The sequence below is a fragment of the Panulirus ornatus genome, chromosome 73 (assembly GCF_036320965.1).
Source record: "Panulirus ornatus isolate Po-2019 chromosome 73, ASM3632096v1, whole genome shotgun sequence".
Taxonomy (NCBI): Eukaryota; Metazoa; Arthropoda; class Malacostraca; order Decapoda; family Palinuridae; genus Panulirus; species Panulirus ornatus.
Genome location: NC_092296.1, coordinates 8,272,614 through 8,292,417, shown reverse-complemented (window position 1 = coordinate 8,292,417; position 19,804 = coordinate 8,272,614). Strand labels below are relative to the sequence as shown.

The 19,804-nt window shown below is 38.5% G+C and overlaps 1 protein-coding gene across 2 annotated transcripts in view; it reads right to left on the bottom strand.

Annotated features, from left to right (window-relative positions):
* Positions 1–1,827: 1,827 nt before the first annotated feature.
* The window catches only part of LOC139748297 (TBC1 domain family member 10A-like), a 51,191-nt gene continuing 33,214 nt past the window's right edge, over positions 1,828–19,804 (bottom strand). Inside the window, exons 2-10 of one of the 2 annotated variants that reach the window (XM_071661289.1) lie at positions 15,818–16,064; positions 13,534–13,666; positions 12,356–12,532; positions 11,632–11,769; positions 10,794–10,971; positions 9,878–9,952; positions 6,852–6,966; positions 6,329–6,480; positions 1,828–5,973 (exon numbers count right to left, since the gene is read on the bottom strand). In XM_071661289.1, coding sequence (XP_071517390.1) covers positions 5,869–5,973; positions 6,329–6,480; positions 6,852–6,966; positions 9,878–9,952; positions 10,794–10,971; positions 11,632–11,769; positions 12,356–12,532; positions 13,534–13,666; positions 15,818–15,839 — 1,095 coding nt within the window. In that variant the 5' untranslated portion in view covers positions 15,840–16,064 and the 3' untranslated portion in view covers positions 1,828–5,868. The remainder of the gene's footprint in view (positions 5,974–6,328; positions 6,481–6,851; positions 6,967–9,877; positions 9,953–10,793; positions 10,972–11,631; positions 11,770–12,355; positions 12,533–13,533; positions 13,667–15,817; positions 16,065–19,804) is intronic. The other variant, XM_071661290.1, reaches the window with a different exon arrangement.

Genomic DNA, 19,804 nt, shown 5'->3' with positions numbered 1-19,804 from the left:
CTCCCAGATATCTAAAACACTTCACTTCCTCCAGTTTTTCTCCATTCAAACTCACCTCCCAATTGACTTGACCCTCACCCCTACTGTACCTAATAACCTTGCTCTTATTCACATTTACTCTCAACTTTCTTCTTCCACACACTTTACCAAACTCAGTCACCAGCTTCTGCAGTTTCTCACATGAATCAGCCACCAGCGCTGTATCATCAGCGAACAACAACTGACTCACTTCCCAAGCTCTCTCATCCCCAACAGACTTCATACTTGCCCCTCTTTCCAGGACTCTTGCATTTACCTCCCTTACAACCCCATCCATAAACAAATTAAACAACCATGGAGACATCACACACCCCTGCCGCAAACCTACATTCACTGAGAACCAATCACTTTCCTCTCTTCCTACACGTACACATGCCTTACATCCTCGATAAAAACTTTTCACTGCTTCTAACAACTTGCCTCCCACACCATATATTCTTAATACCTTCCACAGAGCATCTCTATCAACTCTATCATATGCCTTCTCCAGATCCATAAATGCTACATACAAATCCATTTGCTTTTCTAAGTATTTCTCACATACATTCTTCAAAGCAAACACCTGATCCACACATCCTCTACCACTTCTTTAGCAACAGCTTTGCAATATGGATTTTTCATTTAAGTCTTATATTTCTTTAAACTATTATTGGGTCTCCTCTTATTTTCATGATTACCATCACAAATATCCTCCCCCTCAACAAAGAATACATTAGGAGACAAACATATAACATGTCAGATGAAGAATACAAGATTTCAGACTAATCAACACATTTTGTTATTGAATCAAATCTTACGATTTTTTGTCACATAAATGAACAAATTCGATATGCCAATCATGTATGTCTTACCAGTCTCCTTGCAACAGGGCATTTCTTATATCCTTAGCTTGAAGAGCCATCAACTATCACATCAAATATTGCCATACATTCATCTCACTTTGATCTTCCCTCACTCTATTCATTACTCCCATAATTATCAACTTCAATGTCCAGTTTTCATTTCTAGTTGTTCACTTAAAGATATGCAATACATGAGAGGGAAGTGTGAGATATAAACAAGAATAAATTATCCAATGATAAAAGTGTTCCGTGCTGGTGCACTTTTGCCCATGATGACAGGAGCATCGTATGTAAAATTTCAAAAGTGTCAACTTTGTTTAACTTCTGTATTCATATTACATTAGTTCAAATAAGTCACAACTATGTGCCATGACAAAAGAAACAGACACTAATTGCTTTCCAATGTCCCTTTATCTACACTGTCCATGTTTTATCCTATCTTCCTTCAAGACTGTTCCCTCTTTAGTTTTAACAAAGACTTAACTTCTCAGTTATTCTCATAAACACTATAAAAGCCTTCTATAGTTCTGTCCACAGCCTCCACAACCTTAATTTTGCTGTGACATATGATCCAAATAATAAAGTATTATTTTGCTGTGACATATGATCCAAATAATGAAGTATTATCATAATATAGATTGCTGAGTATTGCAAAGTTTAGAGAGTAAAAGGCTTAAAAGAAGACAAAATTGAAAAGCTATACTAAACATGCATGAGCACAGTGGGTTAATACATGATGATATCTAGTGATCACAATGTTCTGAAAACATTTAGTACAGGTCACTTAATTAAAGGCAGAGTAGTACTGGCATTCTGTAAGAGTCCTAACCTATGAACATCAGCCATTTCTCATTATCTACAGACAGTAACTTATAAACATTAACATGCAAATGGAGCATCGCCAGAAAAGGATTAATCTTATAGTCTAGCTGGAATCAAAGCCATATTGCCTTAGTCGGATATCTATTTGTTGCTAGTCTTACTGCTAACCAGCCGTTTCATTTGAGAAATATACATATCCTTTCCATTTACCCATATCTCCAGCATCAACCAATCAAAATAATGTGGTCTTATGCAATACAATGGTCCACACTCAGATCAATATATCAAAATACATGACAAAAATTGAGGCAACTTTCTATGTTCCTCTAAGAGGGCTTGAGAGAGAAAGAAAAAAAGACTACAATAAATATAAATCAAATTTTTCCAAGCAATTTACATATTTTCAACATGCCTTTAGAGATGCCTTATAACTTTAAATAAAACCTTGTTGGATATTCTACTTGCACGCAACTCTAGTTGCATGCAAGTAGTTTAAATGTATACTCTGTTTTAGTTAACAACATTAAAACAAAGTTCCATTATGTTACCAGAATTGCAATTCAACTGTTATATGAAGAATGATTAAGCATGAAAGGCACTTCTTAAAACCAAAATGATAAAACTGTCCTTTTCTTTACTCCTGTGTAATGAAATGGCATTTTCTTCTAAGATGCATGAGAAAAGAATATAAAACAAAAAATGAATACATGTTTAGACAGTTCCTGAGACAACACCAATAGCTGAGATATGCAGAAATGCTTGCACATTTCAATTCAATCAATGAAGCAATTCATGTGTCACTCCCCTGAACTGCACTCAGAAAGTAAAGAAAGTATCTACATTCTCTATATTTGTCATGGACATTCTAGTACCGTCTGTGACAAAACCACCATTAACATTAAGCTATACATGTCTTCACATTAGCTATCATACTATCAAAGCAATCAGTTGTATATACAGCAAAAAATAACAAGCACAACAGAAAGTCTCTCATTTGCCCCTCTCTATTATCCTTGTTGGTTTTAACAGCGCCTGCTGGACAAACCAAGTTTCAGATTTATAATAACCACTGTATGCAAGAAACACAGATACTTTCCCCAATCATGTGAATAAAATGGCTTTGTTCATATAATATAATCCTTGTGCAAAACACTACTTCAGTTATCTGAGTTTATTCTGAGGTATCCCAAACTCATATTTCTCAAAATGAGTATGAGGGAAGGCCAAAAATTACCGGTCAAGATAAAAGTTCATTATTGTACATGATACATATTAGCACCAATGAACACAAGCCTAACTGGATGAATGCCATGGTGGTAATAGTACAGCATGACCCACATAAATCTTGCATCAGACAGTTTATATACAGCTGCTTCCTGCAGTTAAAATCAAAATGATCCATCTATCAATAATTCCCAGAAACTTTCATCATCATACATATCTAGGCAGTTTTCACAGCTCACCTCTTCATTTGTCCAACTGTGCTATGCAGTTCTCTTCTTGCAAAAAGAAATTTTAGTTAAGAACCTATTTGTGTTGTCATATCCAACATAAATCACCATGTTGCCTTTCTATGAATAACTCTCAATCAGCCAAACATCAAGAAATGATGCAGACATTCTACAGCACATTTAATAAAATCCTGTTTCGTTCAAATAGTCACATTCTTGGAAAGGAACTTTCTGGTCCATGTCCCTGAAATGTTTCAATGATATCAGTGATTAAAGGGTATGGTTAAGTGACAGTTTCTAGTAAAACATTTGCAACACATTTTGTGGGCTTTAAATGAGGGCACTAATTTACATCGTATCACTCTGCTAAGCTTTTGGATATTAAGCAACACAATGAAAGACATGACACGAAATGACCCAAGCCTTTGGAGGGGAATCTACATGATGACCTTGCTGGAGACAATTACCAACACACAGGCAAAACAAGTTTACAAATTGACAGTAATCTTTTTTTCAAAAACACATTTGGCTTGTTTATGTTGTGGAGAGATTCAGTCCTACAAAAATAAAAACAAAAATTCATACAGTTACAACAGATTCCATATTAAAATGATACAATGGGGCATTCAGCAAGAGACTCTCAAAGTTATAAAGTAAAGTAATGAGGATTCTTATAAAATTACTAAAATAATCTCAGTTGAGAACTTAACAGGTCTGTTGGATATTACCAATAATTATTTTGGAAAAGACAAGCCAATTACAACATTCTTATTAGGATCACCAAATTGATGGACACATGACAATATTGAATAATAATGAAAATGTTCAAAGTTCCCCATAACTGCCAAAAAATTAGTATTTAGAGTGTAATGTATAAGGCTTAAATATCTTTCTGTACAGTTTATACATATGCCACAAAATATATATGCTATCTAAATATATCAATATCTTATGTGTAAGAGGCACTGATCGATCCTGCAGGCGAACAGCAAGGATAGGTACCCAAGACTAGTTCATCGTCACTTCTGCCATTGTAAGAGGTAACTGTTAAGGGACATAAATTAACCTCGCTCTCGCCACTCATAATCTGCTGCCATACATTGTTTCTGAGCCAGGGTATGTTGCAGAGCATTGGATAGTTCTGAGCAGAAGAATGGATTTGTACATGCCACTTATAATCTCTACTCATGATAGCCCAATGAAACTTTCTTTTCAAAAATGCTATCCAAGGCCACTAGTGTTAACATAATGTGATATGCAGAAACTTATTATATACTTGGTATGACATCATGAAATTCTTTGATTTTAATATCATACTTTAGGCAGACACGCCTTCATCCAGGTAGAATGCAAATCATTAGAAGATGACATTTCCGTTAATCTAATGCTATAATAGCTAACATTACATTCTTCATGGACATAACATAATGTACCTGTAAACTAACAAGTATTCTACCACACTGTGAGCCTGTTTTCCTGCAATCATTATTATTATCCTAATCATCTCATCTTTTTTGTGAAAAAGGAACCACCGAGCTATACGAAGTTGCATGCTGTGACTGGTTATGGCTAAAGGCCCATCTACTACAGTTTATAATTCTCACTTTACTAATAATACAATTTTCATATATGTAAATACTAAAAATATAATTACAGAACATTGTAGTGTATGGGACTTTCATACTAGTGGTTCACAGCACAGAAGGATCACAATGCCCCAGCTTGTCCATTAAAATTACAATTCAGATTCTCATTTATGAGAATTTTTCCACAGTTAAACACACAAATCAGAAAATAATTAGTAACATTTTACAACATGAAACATAAGGCTACTTCATCATATAATTGTATATTTCTATTTCATGAACAGACAGGTGAGGCAAAGCAAGCTATCTTTCAACCTATGTTACAATAATTGATCTTAGCCTAAACATTTGGTCCACATAATGCAGGTAATTAATTAACTGTTTTAAGAATGATTGGAAAACAATAAACACTTAATGTCTAAAGTCCCTTAGAAAGAATATTACAAGATCAATTTTTCTCTTTTCGGTACATCTTTAAACTTACAATTTCCAGCAGCAACTCTTTTAAAATCAACATCAAACTGACAGCTGATGCATACATCATGCCACAAGATTAAGAATGCACAACTGGACATGTTTCTGCAACACCACCGGGCCCAGCTGCTGAGGTTGCATTTTCTTAGACATATTCAAGTCTTAATATATTTTTCATCTTACATTCCCATACTCAGTATTGATAATTGATCTACTTGCACTGAAATTGATTACACTGTGGAATGTTCAGGCATGAGGCTATGATTGAGATTACTTTCCAGGCAGATGATGGAAACTCTCAAAGGCCTCTAAGAGGTCTTCAAACTCCTATTAAACAATCAAAACTTTATCATTATTGTAATGACAAATGGGATACTGCATAATGACTGGCACTTTCAAGTAAACAACCATAGCAATTATGGTTTCAAACCATCTACCAATAAATTTCACTGAAGAAAAGGCTCAGACGTATCATACTGACAACACAATTTTGAAGAGAAATATTCTGGAATTCCAGGCACTAAGTCATCCCAGTCGCATCATCATGCTACCTTGGGCATTGCCGTACACTGGGAACCACTGTACTGCAAATCTGAGAACAACTGCCGGACTATATTTCATCAGGCTCCAAGTCATGATCTCTACAGCAACATTCTATCTGCCATTTGAAGCAGCCTCCTTGGCTGCTTGTCTGCGCTTTTGTAACTGTCGCTGATGTTCTCTCTGTAGATCATCCTCAGTCAGGTCAAGCCGTTGCATCTAGAAACATAACACAGCTAAAGTGATTCAATGATTACATATAAATTTCATTTCTCTCTCTGTACAACATATTGCTCACAGATAGCAACACCACACAATAAAGAGAGCATTTTGGAGAACATGTGAGATATCAACATTTATGCAGTAGTTTTTTTTTTGTGAGTGTCATGGAGAAATTCAGTGTCTGGAGAGGAATCATACACAAGCAATTTACACTGCAAAAGGGGTTAGTAAAGTCCTTAAATTTAAGCTAATATCCTATACTTGTATGAAAAGTTTTAGTGAATTGTATAACTGCCATTGCTCATGAAACATTTCAAGCTATCTATGAAAACAATTCAGAACCAATTCTCACCTGAAACATTAGAAATCCCTCAGCCATAACTCCATGGTCAATGTTGCGAAGGGCTTGCAAAGACTCGTACATACCAGGGCACCTTTTGATCACTTGTGGACGTAGCCCATACTTTAGTATTACCAATCCAACACGAAACAATACTTTCACACCTACAAAAAAAATAAAGTGTAGTTTTTATTCTCATGTACACAAATCCACCTCGAGTAATTCCTGCATTTCCTTAACTAAAACCAGATCCAGGGTTCTTATGAAAATCAGTAATAAACATTTTAGAAGTCATATTTCTGCGAAAGAATGACTCAAAAAATTTAAAACATCTGAAACTTTAAATTCAGCAATAATCAGCCTGTAATGTTCAATCAGCCTCTTTCATCTATAATGGGTTCTTTTAGAAAATGTGGCTTAAACTATATCCACCATAATTTAGAAAACTTAAAATTAACATGTTATAAAAGCTATGCAATCATCCATGTGGTGTCTAACTGATATATGTACTTGACAATGATAGCAGTAAGTTTACCTTCACAGAAGAACATGTCCCAGACTCTAAGTACTGATGACCAGGGCAATGTTCGAGAAAACAGGCACATGAACCACTCTGTCATGTATAGCACTGGTTCAATCTTATGCTTCTTCTGCAAAGGAAAACATGCATTATTTTACAACATACATTATCTTATCTTAGCACATTATCTTATCTTAGTAGCTTAATATTCAGTAAAATGAAAAATATTCATGAATGTCCATGGGTCTCTTCCTTACACTTCTTTCTCTTTCATTTTCCCCTCCCTCCCTGCTTTCCTTCCCATCATCTCTCCTGGATCACAATTTTCCCTGGTATTTAATTTAAGTATTTAATCCTAAGATACCAACTGATATGCTCATATGTATATCCTCCATTAATATCCAAAGTTTTTCAACAATCATCAAAGTGGTCCATGAAAAATCACCTAAGTGCAACAGTGGTATCCCATCTCCACACAGATTTTCATAAAACGACACTTGTAAGGTAAAGGTATTTGATAACTGCAGAATTCAATTAAAAAAGAAACAAAACAATCAAGGAATTTCTAGCAAGCAGAAAATTCAAAGTAATTTCAAATGGAAACATGTCTGTAAAAGATGTCCTACCAGGTACTCCATAGGAAAAATTATAATAATCATATCAGATATGGTCCATCAAGTATAGTTAGATATTTTTCATATGACAGCAGTCAGTCAAAGAATATGATAAATGAAGACACAAATGAAATGTTGAAATACTTTGATATAATTCATAACAAACAGAAGAAAGACTTATGGAACTTAATAATAATAAATCTGACCAAATTAGTCATGTAGCACCAAACAAAAAACCAACGTGAAAAGAGAGATATTTATTTATTTATTTATTATACTTTGTCGCTGTCTCCCGCGTTTGCGAGGTAGCGCAAGGAAACAGACGAAAGAAATGGCCCAACCCCCCCCATACACATGTATATACATACATCCACACACGCAAATATACATACCTACACAGCTTTCCATGGTTTACCCCAGACGCTTCACATGCCTTGATTCAATCCACTGACAGCACGTCAACCCCGGTATACCACATCGCTCCAATTCACTCTATTCCTTGCCCTCCTTTCACCCTCCTGCATGTTCAGGCCCCGATCACACAAAATCTTTTTCACTCCATCTTTCCACCTCCAATTTGGTCTCCCTCTTCTCCTTGTTCCCTCCACCTCCGACACATATATCCTCTTGGTCAATCTTTCCTCACTCATCCTCTCCATGTGCCCAAACCACTTCAAAACACCCTCTTCTGCTCTCTCAACCACGCTCTTTTTATTTCCACACATCTCTCTTACCCTTACGTTACTCACTCGATCAAACCACCTCACACCACACATTGTCCTCAAACATCTCATTTCCAGCACATCCATCCTCCTGCGCACAACTCTATCCATAGCCCACGCCTCGCAACCATACAACATTGTTGGAACCACTATTCCTTCAAACATACCCATTTTTGCTTTCCGAGATAATGTTCTCGACTTCCACACATTCTTCAAGGCCCCCAGGATTTTCGCCCCCTCCCCCACCCTATGATCCACTTCCGCTTCCATGGTTCCATCCGCTGCCAGATCCACTCCCAGATATCTAAAACACTTCACTTCCTCCAGTTTTTCTCCATTCAAACTCACCTCCCAATTGACTTGACCCTCAACCCTACTGTACCTAATAACCTTGCTCTTATTCAAATTTACTCTTAACTTTCTTCTTCCACACACTTTACCAAACTCAGTCACCAGCTTCTGCAGTTTCTCACATGAATCAGCCACCAGCGCTGTATCATCAGCGAACAACAACTGACTCACTTCCCAAGCTCTCTCATCCCCAACAGACTTCATACTTGCCCCTCTTTCCAAAACTCTTGCATTTACCTCCCTAACAACCCCATCCATAAACAAATTAAACAACCATGGAGACATCACACACCCCTGCCGCAAACCTACATTCACTGAGAACCAATCACTTTCCTCTCTTCCTACACGTACACATGCCTTACATCCTCGATAAAAACTTTTCACTGCTTCTAACAACTTTCCTCCCACACCATATATTCTTAATACCTTCCACAGAGCATCTCTATCAACTCTATCATATGCCTCTATCATATGTATGTGAGAAATACTTAGAAAAGCAAATGGATTTGTATGTAGCATTTATGGATCTGGAGAAAAGAGAGATACGTAAAGAAAATGTCAAAGATCTAGGAGCCATCAAAGTCGAGAATCTTGCAATCAAAGACCAAGTTGAAAAGATGGTGCTGATCAGCCTAGTAAAGAGTGGGATGATACAGACTGTGCCAATACACAGAAAGTTGACATTGAAAACTGAAAACTATAAAAAGCAAATTCTAATACTCCTGGATTTTATGGTCATCAACCACGCGAGCTGAATTGAATAATCTAGAAAGAATTCACAACTACTTTACAAGTAAAACTGATAGGATAGAACACTTGAACTACCATGAAAGGCTTAAAGAAATATGATTGTAGTTTTAAAAGATGATAGAGATATATAATAAAACACGTAGAGCAAAATCTCGGGCAAAAATCACAGCATTCCAATGACACATGGCATGCTTCTATCGTGAGTGACAAACTCTGATCATAGATGAACATCACACCTTTTTTTTTACCAAAAATGAACAGCTCTAAATATAAATTGTTAACTACAGCCTGATATTTCCAGCATGAATCAACAGTTCTAATAAAACACTGTAAACTTCTGTCTGCTGCTTCTACTATAATCAACAAGCTCTAAATGTGCAATGTACACCAATAAGTGACAAAATCTAATTATACAATGCATTCACAAGTCTACCATTTTCCACTGTAACCTTAAGTGACAAGCTAAAAGCATTATCAATAAACGAAGCTATCAACAAACACCACATGAATATAGAATTATGAACTTGTACACTACATGAGAAAGTTGTATTTAAAAAATTATCTAAAATACCTATGATCTTTTCCTTTTTAGAAATGAACTCACCAAGTGCTTGTATGCAGAGGGTGATACCTTCTTCAACAGCTTGTAAAGAATATCTCCATCAATTTGAATGGCCTCCTGTTAAAGTTATAAGACATTAATATCAATAATAAAAAGGTAGGAATCACAATGATGAGACATGATTAAAGGAACGAGCTGGGGAAATTCTACTAATGAGGCTGAACTGTATAACTCATGTAAGGAAAATTAAATTTTCTGAGGTAAAGGGTGATATAGCTGCCAAGGTTGTTAGGACTTTCAGGAAAAGAAGCATTTGATGTACATGGGGTGCAAAAGGAAGGGATATGAATACCTGCAAATAGAATCTTCTACATCTCTGTACAGAACAGAATTCCTGTACACATGTTAACACTGAAGGCAATTATATGTTGAATGGAGACAGTGTTTAGAATTCTATTTTGGGTTTAGCATCTGCAGAAAGCAAAATAAGGAACAGGTTAGCAACAAAGAGTGAAGAAAAGTTTTCAAGGATGACTGCAGGACTCTCAGAAGGTGAGGGTTAAATTGAGCAATGACATGAGAATGGTATAGACAGGAAAAAAGGAGGACAGATGGTTTCCTTTGAGAAGAAAAGGTGCAAGACAGAGATAACAGAGAGGGGGAGGGAGGAAATGAAAAATTAAATATAAAATGTGGTATTCATTTGAACTATTCTTTGAAACAGAGAAAATCATTTTATTCCTTTCGCCCTCTCTAAATTTCAAGTTTTTGTAGTTCCCTTCTTGTACATAACATTCCAAATACTTAAAAGCAATTGAAGATACATATGGTAGGAGGACATAAATCAGTCTTATACTGCTACAGCACATAACTACATTTGTAAATTATCCAAAAAAGGCATACCCTATCCCTAATTGTACAGTACATCAAGTTTCTTCAAGGCATGAAGACTACTCACCAATCCACGGGCATAGTACCCTGGAACATATTTATCGCAGATAGCTTTTAAGCACCAAAATGCAGATTCAGCAGGCATCTGCATGAGGAGGACGGCAGCAAGAGGAGCATGGGCCTGGCAGTATTCATCAGGAGAAACTTGTGCATGCACCTTTAACACCCTGAATAAGTCTTCTTGGCTGAAAAAAATCCACAAATAATCAAATAAAATTTTGATTAATTCATCCACACATGATCAAACTAAGACAGCAATGTATGCTTGCGAAGTCCACTAGTGTCAACCTTATACTGCATATACACTGCAATTTTCTACTTTCATGACAGACTCACATACCATGTCTTCATACAAATCTAAAGCCAAAAACAACCAGTGACATACTTATGTATTATAACAAAATACTAATTGGATAGGGGAAGTGTTGCACTGGTAATTTCATATATGTCTAAGGATCTGGAAGAGGGATAAGGCAACATATGATTGGATGAATGCAGTGAATGGCATCCAATGTTGATGCTAGTCCTTCAACCAAATACAGTGTTCAATAACTGTCCCATATTAAGCCTCCAAGCCTTGACCTATGCACTCAAACATGGCCATGGGATGAGTCAAAGAGGGCAAGAACCCAGGCTGTTAAAATGAGTTATTTGAGAGAAGCTATAGAGACTCCTTTGCCATACAACTGCCTCGGGGGAGTTCCCAGAGGAAATAGGTGTCAAAGACATGGATAGCATCTACTCTAAGCTTGCCAAACAATAAATCAAAATTAGAAACAAACATGCACATTATTGTTCAAGAGGTGGTAATAAAGACACATAATCAGCTCGATGTATTATCTTACCCATGGCCACCTTTCTGTAAGAACATTTCATGGAGGGGAAACTGTCGATGAAGGTCCTTTCTGATGTCATCTTCCAGTCGAGGATCAGCAGGAGCTTCAGCAAGCTGGTCAAACACACCAGGATTTCTCTCTAGCTGTCTGTTGGTTGAAAGGAAATAGCATGACCATTCAGTGGACACTAACAGAGAAACAGTTGAAGAAAAAGATAAGAAGCACTGGTGATGAGGATGAAACTCAATCTCTAAGGGTATGAAGTGGTGGTGATGCTCAGAGGATATATCACACTAACTTCCCTCCTGTAGCAAAATCTGAAGCACTGGTTATCAATATTGGTTATTATTATGTCTCAAAACTCATATGAGTATACATGTTGATTTGCATATATGACACATCACAATGTAGGGTAATATCTATGGCCTCTCATAACTCAAAAGCAAAGAGCAATAACTGTAAAACATGACCTATGCCTAACTGCCATCAAAGGTAACCAACTCTGTCAAATGGGTGCTAGCCAAAGCCTCCATGGTAAACAATCAAGACAATGTGAAGCAATGCATTTGACCCTATTTTTATATACCAAAGAGCCTAAATATAAATTCTTATGTGAAAGACAAATCTTATAAAAAAATTTAATACCAATGTATTCTTGACAAACTTTAAAATTATGTGCATGAGAACACTCATCATTTCCATCAAAAAACAAGATACAACCTAATGGACATACTTGTGTGCGCCACAGAGGTGCTGCCATGCACGGGCACGTAATGCAGATGGTATCCCCTTACGACAACGGTCTCGCACTTTCTTGTACTTTTTGAGCATGTGTGAGTCCCAGTTATTGAACATATCCAGCCATTTCTTCTCTCGTCTTCTTATTACATCCACTGGTACTGTTTCCTCCCTGCAAAAAGGTATACTTTACCATCAGCTATACAGTTCAGCTACTGCAGGCTCAAAGCCTTTAAGATGACCTTGATAAATTTTGACAAATATAACCCAAAATGCTTAACAATCAAATATACTAATGGTCATTAAAACTGAAAACTATCATCTAGTAATGCTCCTGATACAAAGACTACCAAATTTGAGGCTTCACAACACACCAATACATCAATTGAGACAAATTCTTCCATAACAACATCTCTAAACATAAAATGTTTCCAATGCACTTTATCCCAAATCATCCCTCTGATATCCTCTCATGAACTACTTGTACCTCTAAAACCATTCTCTCTGAAAATATCTTCTCTGAAAACATCTTTTCTTGTATCTTTAACATACCAATACATATCTTCTTAATCAACTCAATATCTAATATACATTCCCCATGGCCATTATATGCCATCCATGTGCCTTTTGAATTATCTTTTCACATCACATAGCCTTCTCACATCTCCATTTTCCAGTATATCAATTTTTCTAGTTCCAAACATACTTTAGAAGTTATCACATTTTTTACTAATCCTGATTTATACATACTTCAGTTTCAAATCACACTGGGATAAATACTTCCTCACTGAACCTTCTTCCACAATCCACACAATTTCTTTTTCCTTTTTTCTAATTCAACAAAGTTTTCATTGTACAGCAAATTTTTCCCCACCGCAGACTCAATCTCAGTCTTTCCTTTCCCAGTACCATCCTTACTGAACCTAAAATCAGCCACAGCATCTAGTTCTTCATCAGTAAAACAGACACTGATACTACACTTTGGTACCCTATCTCTTTCAAAAACTACTACTTCATTATATATACATGATTCTTACAATCTAAAAATCAATCAAGCTTTATCCTCACCACTATAACTCATTTATCTGGAGCACCTCCTGTGAAGTCAACATCATACAAGGCTTTAGCATACACTGGCCACTGACTTGTTCAACAAAACACATAAACACCTACCAGTCTTCTGTGTACTGTGCTCCTCCTAGAAAGCCAAACTTATCCGGCACTGTAGAGACCTCAGATGCAGCCGCCACACTGCTGGCCACAGATTCCGAGTCTGACCAGTCCCGGGTCGCCATTTCAGCAGAACCTGTTAGAGTAAGTGATACTAAGTGATAATGAAAAAGACATGGAACAACCAACCAAGACAACCAACCAATAAGATTCTAAAAATCCATGTCTCTTACTACATTTAAAGGGACAAACTTCTGTCATTCAACAAAATGTATAACATAGAAATGATTCAATAAGATACAACTAAGAGGGACTGACTGATCTCATATGTGTATGTACATGCAGAGGGATTGGTGCAACATTACTTTATGTACAGATTTATCTACAATAAACTGAGATAAAATGTTAATGAGAAAATACACAGCGCTAACCCAAATAAGAAAGATTCAGGGAAATGAGTCACATCCAAGACATAGGAAATGTATCTACAAATTCACACCACTACAAGAAAATCATAATTATAACAGCCTTCCCACACACAGAAAACAAGCCCTCCCATGGATTTCTACTAAGTGACTATATGGTCTCAAACCAGTCTTCTTGAATAAAGTCAGCACAAAGATGTCAAAGAAAGTAGTCAGCACATTACATAACTGTAGTAAATAATATATATGATACATGCAGGCAAAATTTTCACTCACCCAGTTTATCATCCTAATCAATGCTGGTTCCAATTGGTTGGAAGCAGTCAGAGCTTTCCATAAAAGACTGTGACCCTACTTTCTAACTGCTTTAATTTCTCCCACAGTTTCAGCAAGTTCTCACCACTACATAACATCCAATGGCTGATATGAAATTCTGTGATATGCATGTGAGAACTTAACAGGTATTCATCCTTAATCTAAATGACAAAAAAAGACTCTATTTTTTTCTTTTTAAGCGCAGACAACCAGCACATTGACAAAACTGCATACATCTTGTTAGAGATAAGAGCAGCAGTTAAACATTTCTCTACATCATGGCAGAGATAAGAGCACCATTTAACTGAAGTATTTCTCATGTGAAAAAAAAAGTCATCACATCTGAACTAAATTTTTAGAATACTTTTCTCATTAACTATACTCTAAACATTCAGAAGTGGGGAAATGCTACCATTATCTAGATATCTATATCTTTGACGCCTGTTCCCTTTGGGAATTCCCTCAAGGCTTGAGGCTGGCTGCCACCAGTATCTAGAAATTCATTATAAATTCCTTCCTTAATATAACAACAAAATGTTTGGATAAACAAGTAATAAGAATAACACAAACAAAAACTGTTATTCAAATTAACATAAACAAACTGTTCAACATAGTTTAATCAAGGTGTACTCACTAAGACATATGTTCTCATATGTACAAATGCAGGCATGTGCACACAGTCATGAACCCAAACACACAAGCACATATGTGCACACATGCATGGACATACACACAAAACACAAATTTATACATCCATCTACCCTTACACTTCTATAAATGAGATCAGTAACAGATTTTCTATATACTTATCAATGATACAAAGTAACCTACAAGTACAGTACTTTCAAATTCATACATCTGATATCAACAGTAACTTAGCTTCTGTTATTATAAAGGAGATACAATGTAACAGTGAAGGGCAGATTTTAAGCGTGCATCTTTTGAGTCCAAGGAGTGACAATTTGTATGTACAGTATTGTTAGTTGGAAAAATCGAAGTGGCCAGCTGCTCTACCAGTGTTGTTAGTCGAGACTGAGCTGGAGTGGCCAGCTCTCTACCATCCTACCCTTTACCCACTCGGGACTCTCCTCTATCCCTTCGATAATGTGCCTCATGCACCTATGTATGTGTAGGTGTGTAAGCCTGTTCTATGGTTATTTATGTATGTAAGCCCTGCATATCTTCAGTGCCTATATATACTTACTACAACTACAGAGTACTTTGCTTATTTATACATAGTCTTCATTTGTGTCTGTTTTAACACACATTCATATGTAATTCAGATAAATACGTGGAGGTTATGTTAGTGTATACAGGTACAAAAGTGTGAGGGTGTATGTGAAAGCATGTCGTGGTGCTTGAGAGCATGTCACTGCTTGGGTGACAGCTTCACTGTTATGAGGTGAAAGCAGAGGATGTGCACCAGAGCACAACCTTAACTGTACAAAAGTTAGCAGGAAACCTCCAAAGGCCAACAGTGGGATGAGCATAAATGTGCAGCAAGAACTGAGCAGGAGCAGACGACAGCATCCACTGTTAACACTGACCGATATACCACGTTGATGACATTCTTGCCGCTGTCACACTTTGTGTGTGTGAATGTGTTTGTGTTTCCGTTCGCTGCTGCAGCTATCACCTCCCCCTGATGCCTGGCGTAGCACCAGCGGTAACACCTGTAACACTAGTCCACACACACGGAATAACCATCACTTGTCTGTCATAATGCCAGTGGTAACACTAGTCCACATAACTGAAAACACCATCAGCTGTCTGTTGTAGCACTTGTAGTGGCACCTGCAACATCACTAGTTCATAAACATGGTAACACCATCAGGCTGTCTGACATAGCACCAATGGTAACACCTGTAAAACCAGTTCACACAAAATTTAACACCATAAGTTGTCTGATGTAGTCCCATTGATAATACCTGTAACCACTATTTCACACAAACTGGTAGCATCACAAGCAGTCTGACACAGCATCAGCACTATCACCTGTACTGCCACCAGTTAACATAAATGGTATCATCATCAATTGTGACAAAACACCACCATTAAAACTGTCGATAATACGAGTAACACAACTCATAACACATCTGTCTGATGTAGTAATACCAATAATATTAGCCAGTTCACACAAAATCAGAACACTATGTGCACTATATGCTATCTGATCCAGTACCAATGTTAAGATCTGTACCACGATTAGTCGACGTAACTGGTAACACCATAAACTTTCTGGCATAACACCAGTAGTAACACGTGTAACGTCTAAAGTTTATGCTGATGCTATCACCTACACTTGTTTGACACAAAGCTTGTAACAGCAACAATAACACAACCTGTAAAGTCATCAGTATGAAGTAGTACCAACAAGAGTAACAGCTGTTAACACCACAGGCCGTCTTGCGTAACACCAATAACACCCCAGGTAACACCTCCACCCACTAACACCAGCTGTGACATCACCACCAATGGCTATAACAACAAAGGCGTTGTTACTGATCACACAGCATCAGCTGGTCAGGTAAACTCTCCTCCAGTCAAACCTCGACCACCACCGACTGCAGGAGGATCCTCCACCCACAACCCTCGCGACGGAGGTGACGCCGGGACCCCAAGGAAGCGGAGAGTGTGAGTGTGTGTGTGTGTGTGTGTGTGGAGACGGTGGAGAGATAGTTCTTCCGGTCACACACAAACACCGTTACTTCAACTCACTTATTGTCTTTCTGACACACACAGACAGACACACACACACACACACATGCACGCGCGCACGAGAGATAGATGGGGCAGAACGAGTGTGGAACTCCCTTCCCTTACGGTAATTACACAGACACACAAACTCCAATCACCACCTGGAACTTTTCGGACACTTAAGAAGCTACTGGACCAACCCAGCCTCTTCCCGCCGCTAGATCCCACGTTCCCGAACTGCACTTCGACTCCGCGACTGCAGCCAGCCACAGACGGTGGTACCGCACTCTCATTATCATTATAATCATTATCATTAATCATTATTATTATTATTATTATTATTATTATTATTATTATTATCATTATTATCATCATTATTATTATTATTATTATTATTATTATTATTATTACTATTATTGTTATCATCATTATTCCCATGACTACCACACCGACGAGAAGTCAAACATAAGACCAGCAGGTGCAGAGCCAAAAACCAGGAAGTCAGGCGCCAGCGGGGCCGCTCTACATCGGCACCAGCGGCGGCGCGGTGGGCCGGGCTGACAACGGTAACGGAGGAAGTGAGGAGGGCGTCGTCCACACATATTGTTCCTAACAGCTGTCTTGCTGGTGCCAGGAGGTGACCAATTCGCGTCACCTCCCGCCCACTCAGGTCGGCTCCCTCAAGTCACCCAGAGAAGTACTGCCGAGCTACTGACTGATCCAACGAGACGGCGCACTATCCACCCAAGTCTTCCTCCCAACCTAGGCTCTTCCTCCGTGTGTGTGTGTGTGTGTGTGTGTTAGTTGAGACCTCTTCCATTTCCTTCTGTCCCGTACGGGACTGGGACATATCCGGGGGTCTTAATACTGTCGACCCTTCCTCTTCTGCAACATTGCTATCCGGGGGTCTTAATACTGTCGACCCATCCTCTTCTGCAACATTGCTGTCCAAGAGTGATTCCCAGCGTACAGCATACGACCCACAATTCACATATATCCCTCCTCAATACACTTATCATCTAAATATAAACTGCTGTTAAACTCATCCCAATGTTAAAATGTGATCTTGTTATATTCCCCGTCATGCTAAAATATATCATTCCCCGTCATGTTAAAATATACTCAACTCCATGCTAAATCATATTCTGTTGAATTCATCTCATGTTGAAATATATTCTCCTAAATTCTGCTTAGAAAGAACGATACTATCATGTTACGACCCTTGAGCACGACGGTACGACCCTTGAGCACGACGGTAAGATCCTTGAGCACGACGGTACGATCCTTGAGCACAATGGCACGACTTGAGCACAATGGTACGATCCTTGAGCACAATGGTACGATCCTTGAGCACAATGGTACGATCCTTGAGCACAATAGTACGATCCTTGAGCACAATAGTACGATCCTTGAGCACAATGGTACGATCCTTGAGCACAATAGTACGATCCTTGAGCACAATGGTACGATCCTTGAGCACAATGGTACGATCCTTGAGCACAATAGTACGATCCTTGAGCACAATGGTACGATCCTTGAGCACAATAGTACGATCCTTGAGCACAATGGTACGATCCTTGAGCACAATGGTACGATCCTTGAGCACAATAGTACGATCCTTGAGCACAATGGTACGATCCTTGAGCACAATAGTACGATCCTTGAGCACAATGGTACGATCCTTGAGCACAATGGTACGATCCTTGAGCACAATAGTACGATCCTTGAGCACAATGGTACGATCCTTAAGTACGATCATTTGACCGGATAAATTTGAAAATGATGGCTCACTAAATCGTCGCTACAGAGACACACGGGAGGTGAAGCGTACCTTGGTCCACGGTACTCCATGTACCTTACGACAGGTACGAGGTACAACGAGGTATTCATGGGCGGGGTCGTATGTACCTGGGGTAAGGTACGCGGTACATGTGATACCCTGGTGTGTGTGTGTGTGTGTGTGTGTGTGTGCTAAGCTACGGTACCTGGAGCCAGGTACGCGGTACACAAGATACTCTGGGTGTAACCTAAGCTGGCCGGCCCCTGCTGCCCGACACACCATCTCTCTCTCTCTCTCTCTCTCTCTCTCTCTCTCTCTCTCTCTCTCTCTCTCTCTATCTATCTATCTATCTATCTATCTATCTATACATCTGTCTTATAATTAGTTCTATTATTACCATTATTATCGTAATTACTATCATTATCATTACTATTAATACCATTATGATTATCATCATCATGGCCATTACTAACGCTTAGCATCACTGCTATCATTCGCACTCTTATCCTTATCATGATAATCACACACACACACACACACACACACAAACGTATACGCTGCGCCCTTGCGTAGAAATCGCTCCTCGTTCGGTTCAATTAGGTTATTACGCACACGCACGTTCTCGTTCACACAACGCACGGTAGGGTTTACTATCCCTTCCAACACGCCAAGATTTTCCCCCTTACAGGCACTCATCTAACCTTCCACACACGCACACACACACACACACACACACACTGGTACGGGAAAGCGAAAGATGCGATGGGTTAGCATAGGCCAACCCCTTATTCTCCCTACGTCAATCACCCCTGCAATTGGACGAAGCAGTAGTTTAGCCTATCAACAACCACTTGGTTCTCATCTACCAACCACCCTATCCTAACCCACCTCCTCCCCACCCCCCGTCAACCTTGACACACCCCACCACCAACAACACCCCCTGAGTCTGTGCTACAACCTACCTCACATCCCCAACAACACCCCCTGAGACAGCCCTAGGACCTCAATATTCCCCAGACAGTTACACAACCTGAAGGTACAGGCCTTCACAACACAC